The sequence below is a fragment of the Eubalaena glacialis genome, chromosome 6, assembly GCF_028564815.1.
Source record: "Eubalaena glacialis isolate mEubGla1 chromosome 6, mEubGla1.1.hap2.+ XY, whole genome shotgun sequence".
NCBI classification, from domain to species: domain Eukaryota; kingdom Metazoa; phylum Chordata; class Mammalia; order Artiodactyla; family Balaenidae; genus Eubalaena; species Eubalaena glacialis.
Genome location: NC_083721.1, coordinates 134,449,501 through 134,463,446, shown reverse-complemented (window position 1 = coordinate 134,463,446; position 13,946 = coordinate 134,449,501). Strand labels below are relative to the sequence as shown.

Sequence of the window (13,946 nt, the reverse complement as noted above, 5' to 3'; positions counted from 1 at the left end):
CAATGAGGTATCACCTCACACCAGTTAGAATGGGCATCATCAGAACATCTACAAACAACAAATGCTGGAGAGGGTGTGGAGAAAAGGGAACCCTCTTGCACTGTTGGTGGGAATGTAAATTGATACAGCCACTGTGGAGAACAATATGGAGGTTCCTTAAAAAACTAAAATAGAATTACCATATGACCCAGCAATCCCACTACTGGGCATACACCCAGAGAAAACCGTAATTCAAAAAGACACATGCACCCCAATGTTCACTGCAGCACTATTTACAATAGCCAGGTCATGGAAGCAACCTAAATGCCCATCGACAGACGAATGGATAAAGAAGTTGTGGTACATATATACAATGGAATATTACTCAGCCATAAAAAGGAACGAAATTGAGTCATTTGTTGAGATGTGGATGGATCTAGAGACTGTCATACAGAGTGAAGTAAGTCAGAAAGAGAAAAACAAATATTGTATATTAACGCATGTATGTGGAACCTAGAAAAATGGTACAGATGAACCGGGTTGCAGGGCAGAAGTTGAGACACAGATGTAGAGAAGAAACGTATGGACACCAAGGGGGGAAAACTGCCATGGGGTGGGGATGGTGGTGTGCTGAATTGGGCGATTGGGATTGACATGTATACAGTGATGTGTATAAAATTGATGACTGATTAAAAAAAAAAAAAAAAAAGTGGTGCTGGGAAAACTGGACAGCTACATGTAAAAGAATGAAATTAGAACACTCTCTAACACCATACACAAAAATAAACTCAAAATGGATTCGAGACCTAAATGTAAGATCAGACACTATAAAACTCTTAGAGGAAAACATAGGAAGAACATTCTTTGACATAAATCACAGCAAGATCTTTTTTGATCCACCTCCTAGAGTAATGGAAATAAAAACAAAAATAAACAAATGGGACCTAATGAAACTTAAGTTTTTGCACAGCAAAGGAAACTACAAACAAGACGACAAGACAACCCTCAGAATGGGAGAAAATATTTGCAAATGAATCAATGGACAAAGGATTAATCTCCAAAATATATAAACAGCTCATGCAGCTAAATATTAAAAAAAAAAAACCCAATCCAAAAATGGGCAGAAGACCTAAATAGACATTTCTCCAAAGAAGACATACAGACGGCCAAGAAGCACATGAAAAGCTGCTCAACATCACTAATTATTAGAGAAATGCAAATCAAAACAATGAGGTATCACACCTCACACCAGTTAGAATGGGCATCATCAAAAAATCTTCAAACAACAAATGCTGGAGAGGGTGTGGAGAAAAGGGAACCCTCTTGCACTGTTAGTGGGAATGTAAATTGATGCAGTCACTATGGAGAACAGTATGGAGGTTCCTTAAAAAACTAAAAATAGAATTACCATATGACCCAGCAATCCCACTACTGGGCATACACTCAGAGAAAACCGTAATTCAAAAAGACACATGCACCCTAATGTTCACTGCAGCACTATTTACAATAGCCAGGACATGGAAGCAACCTAAATGCCCATCGACAGATGAATGGATAAAGAAGATGTGGTACATATATACAATGAAATATTACTCAGCCATAAGAAGGAACGAAATTGGGTCGTTTGTAGAGATGTGGATGGATCTAGAGACTGTCATACGGAGTGAAGTAAGTCAGAAAGAGAAAAACAAATATCGTATATTAACGCATATATGTGGAACCTAGAAAAATGGTACAGATGAACCGCTTTGCAGGGCAGAAATTGAGACACAGATGCAGTGAACAAACGTATGGACACCAAGGGGGGAAAGTGGCGGGGGGGGTGGTGTGATGAATTGGGAGATTGGGATTGACATGTATACAGTAATATGTATAAAATGGATAACTAATAAGAACCTGCTGTATAATAAAATAAATAAAATTAAATTTAAAAAAAAAATAAAGAGATTAGGAGCAGTTGCTCTACTGACTTGCTGTTTAAAAAAAAAAGAAAATGCAGTTCCTAATATGTAATAAATATTATGAAATCAATGCTAAAAGTTTAAGAGATAAAAACTTAGTATGTTTTTGAAAACTCTAGTGGTGCTGTGTTGAAGAGTAATGCCTTACAGCAGAGATAGGCAAACTACAGCCTAGGGGCCAAAGTGGGCCCATGGCCTGTGTATTAATGGTTTTTACATTTTTAAATGGTTGCAAAAACAGAACAAAACAAAATAGAATGTGTGACAGAGACAGAATGTGGCTGGCAAAGCCCAAAATATTTACTGTCTGGCCTTTTACAAAAACAGTTTGCCAAGCCCTGCTTCATGGGATTCCAACAAGCCTGGAAGCTATTCAAGGATTCTTAACATTTATTTACATAGGCACTGTGCCTAAGTGCTTTACGTGCATGTAATTAATGGTCATGATACTATTAGGCTCGTTCTATTGCTGTATCTATACCCTTTCTTCAAGAAGAATACCAGGCTTAAAGAGGTTATGTAACTTACCTAAAGTCATACAGTTATTAGGTGGCAGAAATGAGATATAAACCGAAGTCTGTCTGACTCCAGGGTCCATAACATTATGCTATAATGCCATCTTCTTATTTCTATTTCATCTCCAATAGACATGACCGTTTTCACTTTTAAACTAATTACTGTTTATATATACTTTAATTCCTACTTAATACAAGTATTTAAATTGCTCTTACTGACACTCTGAAGAAGCAGTTTTGTCTAGAGCATTACTGATCAGTAGGTCAGGAGACTCTATGACCCTCAGTTTCATATTATAAGGAATAAGGGATAACAGTATATTTATAATTTATAGAGATGTAGGAGGATGAATAAGCTTAGATGGAAATAAAGGTGACATGATACTATAAAACATTTTGGAAAGTAGTTTTTAAAATAGATATTTCTAATATAAAATGTAAAAACAAAATATTTTGCCATTAAAATTGTTCACAATCACATCTAGGAGGAAAAAAACAACTTTGTTTGATGTCTATATATAGGTGGTGAGATGGGAAGAAGGAAGAAGCCCAGGGGAATTTTAGACTACTATAAAAACAAACTAGAAATACTAAGTTCTTATAAATGATAAGTAAAACCCTGAAGTTATTAAAGACTCAGAATAAATTAACATGTTCTACAGTAGTTCTTCCCATTTATTTTAGAAATAAAACCCTTTCTCAAATAGATGTCATTCGGTAGCCCAACAGACTACTGAATAATAATAGGCTTTTTGACAAGCCTATTATTGAAAAAGCTCTCTCAAATCAAAAGTAATTTTGTTTTAAGAAGTAATTGTAAAATACTTGATTACATTCTTCTAAATTAGGTGCTTGGGGATTCACTGAGATTTACTGTCACTAAATCCTTTAAAAGTCAGTAGATTACTAGCTGCTTTAGAAAGGAAAGTTTGAGAAACGAACTGCCTGCCTCCAGCAAGTACCCTTGTTGAAGGATAATGCATAAAACTACTTCCAGTCAATCTGTGGCTTCTTTATACTAGAACATCCTAAAAAATTAGGATGATCTGATATGATACACTACTAAAGCATAAGCAAGTGGTCTGACAAAAGTCAATTCTGCAGTACACCATGAAGAGAAATAGTGTGGATAAAAAAATAAGAATACTGAAAGTTCCCTTCTAGAAATATGGTAGGCTAGACATTCAAAACCCACTCACTAAAAACACCTGAAATACAGGATGAAATATTAAAGGTATCCTTATAAATACATAGCTGAGTTTGCAAGAAAGCAAGGGAAATTCTCAAGGGCTAAAAATGAAGTAGTAGCATGAATTCAGATCATTAAGTGATTACTAAAGCTAACGATTACCATCTATTTTGGCAGTGACCCCATACCCTTAGAATTTAAGGATATCACATAGAGGGATAAGAGTCAAGCCTTTGGTCTCACACAAATTAGAGGTGGGGCAGAGTATAGCTTACCACTCAGAAACCCTAAAGGGAAATGCCTTCAGTGAAAATGTCGAGCAAAACCCAATCAACCACCACTACCACCAAGTCCACCCTGCAAAAGGAGATGACAAGTACACTTTATTTTTCTGAGGCACAGAAGAACATTTATGAAAACCACTTCCTAAACACCTCATAGACCAAAGATATGGTAAAATTAGAATATATTTAGACTTGAACAAGTACAAAAATGCTACATAAAAGATCTTTTGAAATATAACTGAGTTAGTACTTTCAGAGAAATCTATTGACATAAACACTTAGATAAAAAGACTACAAAAAACCAAATTGTGCAACTTAAGAAATCAGAAGAAAAAAGAGAAGAAAAAAAAGAATAAGACAATAAATTAATGAAACAAAAACAAAAATCAAAGTTGGTTTGTTAAAAAGACTAATAAAACTGGTGTTTAAGTCTCCTAGAGAATATAGCTTACCAAAATTTATTCAGGAAGAAACAGAACAATGAAATAGTTTCATATCCATTAAATAAATCTGTACTATAAAATCTTCCTACAAAAAAACACCAGGCCGTTAGACAGATGAGTTTCATCACACATTCAAGTATAAGGGAACTCCAATCTTACACAAACTGAGATTAAAGAAAAAAAAAAAAAGTAACTCACCAATCCATTTTATCAATAATAACAAAACCCAACAAAGACAACAGGAAAAGGAAAATTATAGGCCAATATCACACTGAATAGATAAAATCCTAAATAAAATATTAGTAAACTGAACACAGTAAAAAAAAGACGAATGTATCATATCCAGAAGAATTTAAACTTGATTTAACAATGTAAAATCTACTAATGCAATTTACCACACCAAGGAGAAAAAACCATATGACAATTCTAATGAGCACAGGAAAAGTACATAATACCCAGATCAAAGCCCTAAAGAATAAAAACTATAAAACTTTTAGAAGAAAACATACAAGAAAAGCATCATTACGGTAGATTTGGCAATGATTTCTTAATTATGACACCAAAAACACAGGCAATGAGAAAACAATAGGTAAATTGGACTTCATCACAATTAAAACTTTTGTCCATCAAAGAATACAGGGTGAAAAGGCTACGCAAAGAATGGGTGAAAATATATGCAAATCATATATCTGATAAGGGATCAACATTCAAAATACATAAAGAACTCCTACTACACAGGAACAAAAAAAAATCAACCCAATTGAATAAACATTTCTCCAAAGAAGATTTATAGATGGCCAATAAAAACATGAAATGATGCTCAACGTCACTAATCATCAGGGAAATGCAAATCAAAACCACCAGTGAGATACCACTTCATACCCATTAGGATGATGTTTATTAAAAAAAACCCCAGAAAATACAATGTTGGTGAGGATGCAGAGAAACTGGAACCCTTGTGCATTGCTGGTGAGAATGTAAAGTGGTACACCACTGTGGAAAACAGCAAGGTGGTTTCCCAAAAAATTAAACATAGAATTACCATATGACTTATCAATTCCACTTCTGGGACTATATCTAAAAGAAATGAAAGCAGGGATTTGAACAGATATCTGTACAGCAACGTTCACAGCACCATTATTTACAATAGCCAACCACAGAGAAAACTCAAGTGTCCATCAACAGAAAGGAACAGACAATTCCAACATACAATGAAGTATTATTCAACTTTAATAAGGAATGAAATTCTGACACATGCTAAAACATAGATGAAACTTGAGGACATTATGCTAAGTGAAATAAGCCAGACACAAAAGGACAGATATTGTATGAGTCCATTTATATGAGCTACCTAGAATGGTCAAATTCATAGAGACAGAAAATAGAATGGTGGTTGCCAGGGACTGGGCGGAGGGAGGAATACAGAGTTACTGTTTAATGGCTATAAAGTTTCAGTTTGGGAAGATAAAAAAGTTCTGGCATGAATGGTAATGATGGTGGCACAATAGTGTGAATGTAGTACCACTAAATTGTACACCTAAGAACAGTTAAAATGGTAAATTATATGTTAGGCATATTTTACCACAATTTTTAAAAACTCAATACCCAAAATGTTCTATAGAAAAGTTTAAATATGAGATCTAATATTAAAAATATTTCATTCTTATATACCAGCAAACAGTTCAAAAATGTAATTTTAAGACATAAGAATTAAAATATCAAAAAGAACAAATGAACATAAATAGAAAACAAAAAATTAGGAATAGTTGTTAACATAGCATGTGTAAGATCTTATGAATGTAGTTATACTTTATTGAAAAACATTTAAAAAGATAAAACTGTATGCTGATATTCTATATTCATGGAAAGGAAGATCTTTTCATTGTAAAGATGTCAATTCTGCTCCAAATTATAAATTCAATACAATCCCAACCAAATTCCCATACTGATTTATGCAAACTGACAAACTAATTTTAAATATTAGAAGCAAAGGTCCAAGAAAGGGTATGACACTTTTGTAAAGAAAATTGGAGAGTCCTTTTATTTCAGATATCAAAACATATTACACAAAGCTATTATAATAAGATGGTTTATCAGTGCGGTATCTCAATGGAACAGAATAAAAAGCTTAAACACAGATCCCCACTTAACAGACCCTTAATAAATGACAGGGGCGGCAGTGCAAATTAGTAGAGAAAGGATGGCCTATTCAATAAAAAGTTTGAAAACAAGTGATTATCCACATGGATAATCTGAACGCTTCTTATCAAATACAAAAATCAACTCCATGTGGATTGAAGACATAACGTGGAAAGAAAGGCAAAACTTTAAGACTTCTAAAAAATATACATAAAAATAACTTTATGACCTTCAGATAGGAAAACCTGTATAAAATAGAAAACCACAAACCACAAAATAACAGATTGAAAAATCCAACTACTTTAAAATATTCGTCAAATAACTCTCAAAAAGATGCTCTACCTTATTAGCAATCAGTTATAAAATTAAAACCACAATGAGATCCCACTTTACATCCATCAAATTAATAAGAATTTCAAGTCTTATGGGAAATTCTAAATGTTCAAAGGATGTGCAATAGGAATCCTTACTATTGTTCTAGTATAAAGTGGTAAACTAGAACAAACACTTCAGAAAGCAACATGCATTATGTAAGAAAGTGGAAGACGTACATATCCCAGGAATCAGCCATGCCCACCTTAGAAAAATTCTTGCTCATGTGCACAGAGACACGCATAAGAACAATCTCAGCAGTACGGTTTGTACTGTGTCGGCAAAACAACAAAGCAAAACCAAAAAAAACACAATAAAAATATCCTTAGGTGGGAAAATAGATAAACTGTGGTATGTTCATATACCAGTGTGGTACATTCATAACCAGTTACTTGGATGAGATGAATCTCTCTCATGCTGAGGTTAGGATAGCAAAAGAGTACATACCATGTATCACTTATGTAAGTTAAAATACACACAAAACGAAGTAGTGTATATATTACTTACAGATATATACACGTTGTAAACCACAAAGAAAATGGGAAGGGATTCACAGGAGAATTTTGACCAAGTAGAATATTTTATTTTTTCTAATAGCTAGATTAGTAGTATAAGGTTACTCATTAAATTATTCTTTATGTTTTTGGATGTATTAAATACTTCATAATAAATTTTTTAACACCTTTATCGGAGTATAATTGCTTTACAATATTGTTTGTTTCTGCTGTATAACAAAGTGAATAGGCTATATGCATACAAATATACCCATACCCCCCACCTTCTTGCATCTCCCTCCCACCCTCCCTATCCCAACCTTCTAGGTGGACCCAAAGCACAGAGCTGATCTCCCTGTGCTAGGCAGATGTTTCCCACTAGCTATCTATTTTACATTTGGTAGTGTAAATATGTCAGTTACTCTTTCACTTCATCCCAGCCTAGCCTTCCCCCTCCCTGTGTCCTCAAGTCCATTCTCTTCGTCTGCGTCTTTATTCCTGTCCTGCCCCTAGGTTCATTAGAACTTTTTTTTTTTTAAGTTTCCATATATGTGTTACCATACGGTATTTTTCACTTTCTGACTTACTTCACTCTGTAAGACAGACTCTAGGTCCACCCACCTCACTACAAATAACTCAATTTCGCTTCTTTTTATGGTTGAGTAATATTCCATTGTATACATTGCCACATCTTCTTTATCCAGTCATCTGTCCATGGATACTTAGGTTGCTTCCATGTCCTGGCTATTGTAAATAGTGCTGCAATAAACATTGTGGTACATGACTCTTTTTGAATTATGGTATTCTCAGGGTACATGCCCAGTAGTGGGATTGCTGGGTCATAGGGTAGTTCTATTTTTAGTTTTTTAAGGAACCTCCATACTGTTCTCCATAGTGGCTGCACCAATTTACTTTCCCACCAACAGTGCAAGTGGGTTCCCTTTTCTCCACACCCTCTCCAGCATTTATTGTTTGTAGATTTTTTGATGATGGCCATTCTGACCAGTGTGAGGTGATACCTCATTGTAGCTTTGATTTGCATTTCTCTAATGATTAGTGAGGTTGAGCATCCTTTCATGTGCTTGTTGGCAATCTATATATCTTCTGTGGAGAAATGTCTATTTAGGTCTTCTGCCCATTTTTGGATTGGGTTTTTTTTTTGATATTGAGCTGCATAAGCTGCTTGTATATTTTGGAGATTAATCCTTTGTCAGCTGCTTCATTTGCAAATATTTTCTCCCATTCTGAGGGTTGTCTTTTCGTCTTGTTTATGGTTTCCATTGCTGTGCAAAAGGCTTTACATTTCATTAGGTCCCATTTGTTTACTTCTGTTTTTATTTCCATTTCTCTAGGAGGGGGGTCAAAAAGGATCCTGCTGTGATTTATGTCATAGAGTGTTCTGCCTATGTTTTCCTCCAAGAGTTTTATAGTGTCTGGCCTTACATTTAGGTCTTTAATCCATTTTGAGTTTATTTTTGTATATGGTGTTACGGAGTGTTCTAATTTTATTCATTTACATGTAGCTGTCCAGTTTTCCCAGCATCACTTATTGAAGAGGTTGTCTTTTCTCCATTGTATATTCTTGCCTCCTTTATGAAAGATAAGGTGACCATTATAGGCAGGGGTTTATCTCTGGGCTTTCTATCCTGTTCCATTGATCTATATTTCTGTGTTTGTGCTAGCACCATACTGTCTTGATTACTGTAGCTTTGCAGTATAGCCTGAAGTCCGGGAGCCTGATTCCTCCAGCTCTGGTTTTCTTTCTAAAGATTGCGTTGGGTATTTGGGTTCTTTTGTGTTTCCATACAAATTGTAAAATTTTTTGTTCTAGTTCTGTGAAAAACGCCATTGGTAGTTTGATAGGGATTGCACTGAATCCGTAGATTGCTTTGGGTAGTATAGTCATTTTCACAATGTTGATACTTCCAAAGCAAGAACATGGTGTATCTCTCTGTTTGTATCATCTTTAATTTCTTTCATCAGTGTCTCATAGTTTTCTGCATACAGGTCTTTTATCTGCTTAGGTAGGTTTATTTCTAGGTATTTTATTCTTTTTGTTGCAATGGTAAATGGGAGTGTCTCCTTAATTTCTTTCAGATTTTTCATCGTTAGTATATAGGAACGCAAGAGATTTCTGTGCATTAATTTTGTATCCTGCCACTCTACCAAATTCATTGATTAGCTCCAGTAGTTTTCTGGTAGCATCTTTAGGATTTTCTATGTATAGTATCATGTCATCTGCAAACAGTGCCAGTTTTACTTCTTCTTTTCCAATTTGGATTCCTCTTATTTTTCTTCTCTGACTGCTGTGAGTAAAACTTCCAAAACTATGTTGAATACTGGTGAGACTGAGCACCCTTGTCTTGTTCCTGATCTTAGAGAAAATGGTTTGTTTTTCACCTTTGAGAAGGATATTGACTGTCGGTTTGTCATATATGTCCTTTATTAAGTTGAGGTAGGTTCCCTCTGTGCCCACTTTCTGGAGAGTTTTTATCATAAATGGGTGTTGAATTTTGTCAAAAGTTTTCTGCATCTACTGAGATTACCATATGGTTTTTATCCTTCAATTTGTTAATACTGTGCATCACATTGATTGATTTGTGTATACTGAAGAATCCTTGCATTCCTGGGATAAACCCCACTTGATCATGGTGTATGATACTTTTAGTGTGCTGTTGGATTCTGTTTGCTAGTATTTTGTTGAGGATTTTTGCATCTATGTTCATCAGAGATATTGACCTATAGTTTTTTTTGTGACATCATTGTCTGGCTTTGGTATCAAGGTGATGGTGGCCTTGTAGAATGAGTTTGGGAGTGTTCTTCCCTCTGCTATATTTTGGAAGCATTTGAGAAGGATAGGTGTTAACTCTTCTCTAAATGTTTGATAGAATTTGCCTGTGAAGCCATCTGGTCCTGGGCTTTTGTTTGTTGGAAGATTTTTAATCACAGTTTCAATTTCAGTGCTTGTGATTGGTCTGTTTATATTTTCTATTTCTTCCTGGTTCAGTCTTGGAAGGTTGTGCTTTTCTAAGAATTTGTCCATTTCTTCCAGGTTGTCCATTTTATTGGCATATAGTTGCTTGCAGTAGTCTCTCATGATCCTTTGTATTTCTGCAGTGTCAGTTGTTACTTCTCCTTTTTCATTTCTAATTCTGTTGATTTGTCTTCTCCCTTTTTTTCTTGATGAGTCTGGCTAATGGTTTATCCATTTTGTTTATCTTCTCAAAGAACTAGCTTTTAGTTTTACTGATCTTTGCTATCGTTTCCTTCATTTCTATTTCACTGATTTCTGATCTGATCTTTATGATTTCTTTCCTTCTACTAACTTTGGGGTTTTTTTGTTCTTCTTTCTCTAATTGCTTTAGGTGTACGGTTAGGCTGTTTGTTTGAGATTTTTCTTGTTTCTTCAGGCAGGATTGTATTGCTATAAACTTCCTTCTTAGAAATGCTTTTGCTGCATCCCAGAGGTTTTGTGTCATCGTGTTTCCATTGTCATTTGTTTCTAGGTATTTTTTGATTTCCTCTTTGATTTCTTCAGTGATCTCTTGGTTATTCAGTAGTGTATTGTTTAGCCTCCATGTGTTTGTATTTTTTACAGATTTTTTCCTGTAATTGATACCTAGTTTCATAGCGTTGTGGTTGGAAAAGATACCTGATACGATTTCAATTTTCTTAAATTTACCAAGGCTTGATTTGTGACCTATGATATGGTCTATCCTGGAGAATATTCCATGAGCACTTGAGAAGAAAGTGTATTCTGCTGCTTTTGGATGGAATGTCCTGTAAATATCAATTAAGTCCATCTTGTTTAATGTATCATTTAAAGCTTGTGTTTCCTTATTTATTTTCATTTTGGATGATCTGTCCATTGGTGAAAGTGGGGTGTTAAAGTCCCCTACTATGATTGTGTTAATGTCGATTTCCCCTTTTATGGCTGCTAGCATTTGCCCTATGTATTGAGGTGTTCCTATGTTGGGTGCATAAATACTTACAATTGTTATATCTTCTTCTTGGATTGATCCCTTCATCGTTATGTAGTGTCTTCTTGGTCTCTTGTAATAGTCTTTATTTTAAAGTCTATTTTGTCTGATATGAGTATTGCTACTCCAGTTTTCTTTTGATTTCCATTTGCATGGAATACCTTTTTCCATCCCCTTACTTTCAGTCTGTATGTGTCCCTAGGTCTGAAGTGGGTCTCTTGAAGACAGCATATATACGGGTCTTGTTTTTGTATCCATTCAGCCAGTCTATGTCTTTTGGTTGGAGCATTTAGCCCATTTACATTTAAGGTAATTATCGATATGTATGTTCCTATTACCATTTTCTTCATTGTTTTGGGTTTGTTATTGTAGGTCTTTTCCTTCTCTTGTGTTTCCTGCCTAGAGAAGTTCCTTTAGCATTTGTTGTCAAGCTGGTTTTGTGGTGATGAATTTTTAGTTTTTGCTTGTCTGTAAAGGTTTTAATTTCTCTGTTGAATCTGAATGACATCCTTGCTGGGTACAGTAATCTTGGTTGTAGGTCTTTCCCTTTCATCACTTTAAACATGTCCTGCCACTCCCTTCTGTCTTGCTGAGTTTCTACTGAAAGATCAGCTGTTAACGTTATGGGGATTCCCTTGTATGTAATCTGTTGCTTTTCCCTTGCTGCTTTTAATATTTGTTCTTTGCATTTATTTTTTGATAGTTTGATTAATATGTGTCTTGGCATGTTTCTCCTTGGATTTATCCTGTATGGGACTCTCTGTGCTTCCTGGACTTGATTGACTACGTCCTTTCCCATGTTAGGGACGTTTTCAACTATAATCTCTTCAAATATTTTCTCAGTCCCTTTTTCTCTTCTTCTTCTGGGACCCCTATAATTCGAATGTTGGTGCGTTTAATGTTGTCCCAGAGGTCTCTGAGACTGTCCTCAATTCTTTTCATTCTTTTTTGTTTATTCTGCTCCCTGGCAGTTATTTCCACCATTTTATCTTCCAGCTCACTTATCCGTTCTTCTGCCTCAATTATTCTGCTATTGATTCCTTGAGTATTTTTAATTTCAGTAATTGTGTTGTTCATCACTGTTTGTTTGCTCCTTAGTTCTTCTAGATCCTTGATAAATGTTTTTTGTATTTTCTCCATTCTGTTTTTGAGATTTTGAATCATCTTTACTATCATTACTCTGCATTCTTTTTCAGGTAGGTTGCCTATTTCATCTTCATTTATTTGTCTTGTAGGTTCTTACCTTGCTCCATCGTCTGCAACATGATTTTTTGTTGTGTCATTTTTTTTTTTTTTTTTGATGGGTGGTGCTGTATTCCTGTCTTACTGGTTGTTTGGTCTGAGACATCCAGCACTGGAGTCTGCAGGCAGTTGGATAGAGCCGGGTCTTGGTGCTGAGATGAGGACCTCCGGGAGGTGTCACTCCAATTAATATTCCCTGGGGTCTGATGTTCTCTGTTAGTCCAGTGGTTTGAACTCAGAGCTCCCACCACAGGAGCTTGGGCTTGACCTCCGGCCTGGGAACCAAGATTCCGTAAGCCTCATGGGGAAGGGGAGGGAAGGGGGGGGAAGGGGAGGGAAGGGGGGGAAGGGAGGGAAGGGGAGGGAAGGGGGGGAAGGGGAGGGAAGGGGGGAAGGGGAGGGAAGGGACGGAGCAGTACAATATCAAAGAATAAAAAACAAAATACAATTAGAAAAATAAAAAATATATTAGGAAAAATAAAACTATAATTGAAACAACTGCAACAAGGTAAAATAAAACCACAACAGAAAAAAAGGGTGGGGGGCAGGAACAAGCCAAAAGGAGAGAAGAATAACAAAGTATAAAGAATAAAAAAATAAGAAATGCTGCCCACAACTCTTTACTGGCAATTTTGCTTACCACACTGAGAAGACTACATCCTGAGATGGTAGTTAGTCTACAGTGCAGCATTATACCCATCAAAGAGCACAATTACCAAGTAAGAGGCATTTGTTACAAGATTAAAATAAAAGCTCAGGGTGTTACAAACTCACACAAACCAAGTGATGCCTGTGTATAAAACAGATCTAAGAGGAACAAGTGAGTTGAAGAGACAAGAGGGAGTCAGACGGTCCAGAATCCTTTAGCCTTGCCTGCTTAAAAAAAAGCAGTAACACACATAAAACTTCAAGGGAAGAAAAACGTAAGTTTAGCTAAATTCTAGAGAACCTGGCAGAAATCACATATGTATGTATTCTGCTACCAAAATATTTTAATGACTGTAAACACTAATCACTCTTTCTTACCTATGGTTGGGTTATTAGTCGCATATTGAGAGAGCAGATCTTCATCAGCTTCCTCATGTTTTTCATTAGGAGCAAAGTCTTTCTTAGAGAAGCTGCTGTTCTTCCTTTTTAAAAGGGTTGTTTTACTTTCAGGTTGATCTGAAACTGGAATTTCCACTGGCTGGTAGTTAGCATGGATATATGGCTCTTCAGGAAGCATATTACCTTTACTAAAACACTCTAGCAACCATTTTGCTCCCACTACATGAGGCCTACAAAAATAGTACATAGTTATATATTAGTTTAAACTATAAAGACCACAATCCCACTTGCCATGCAGTTT

General features: G+C 35.6%; 1 protein-coding gene across 4 annotated transcripts in view; it reads right to left on the bottom strand.

Moving 5' to 3' along the window:
- The window catches only part of TOPBP1 (DNA topoisomerase II binding protein 1), a 70,060-nt gene that overhangs the window by 44,717 nt on the left and 11,397 nt on the right, over window positions 1-13,946 (bottom strand). For all 4 annotated transcript variants that reach the window (XM_061194656.1, XM_061194658.1, XM_061194657.1 and 1 more), the window contains exon 10: window positions 13,625-13,875. In XM_061194656.1, the coding sequence (XP_061050639.1) occupies window positions 13,625-13,875 (251 nt within the window). The remainder of the gene's footprint in view (window positions 1-13,624; window positions 13,876-13,946) is intronic.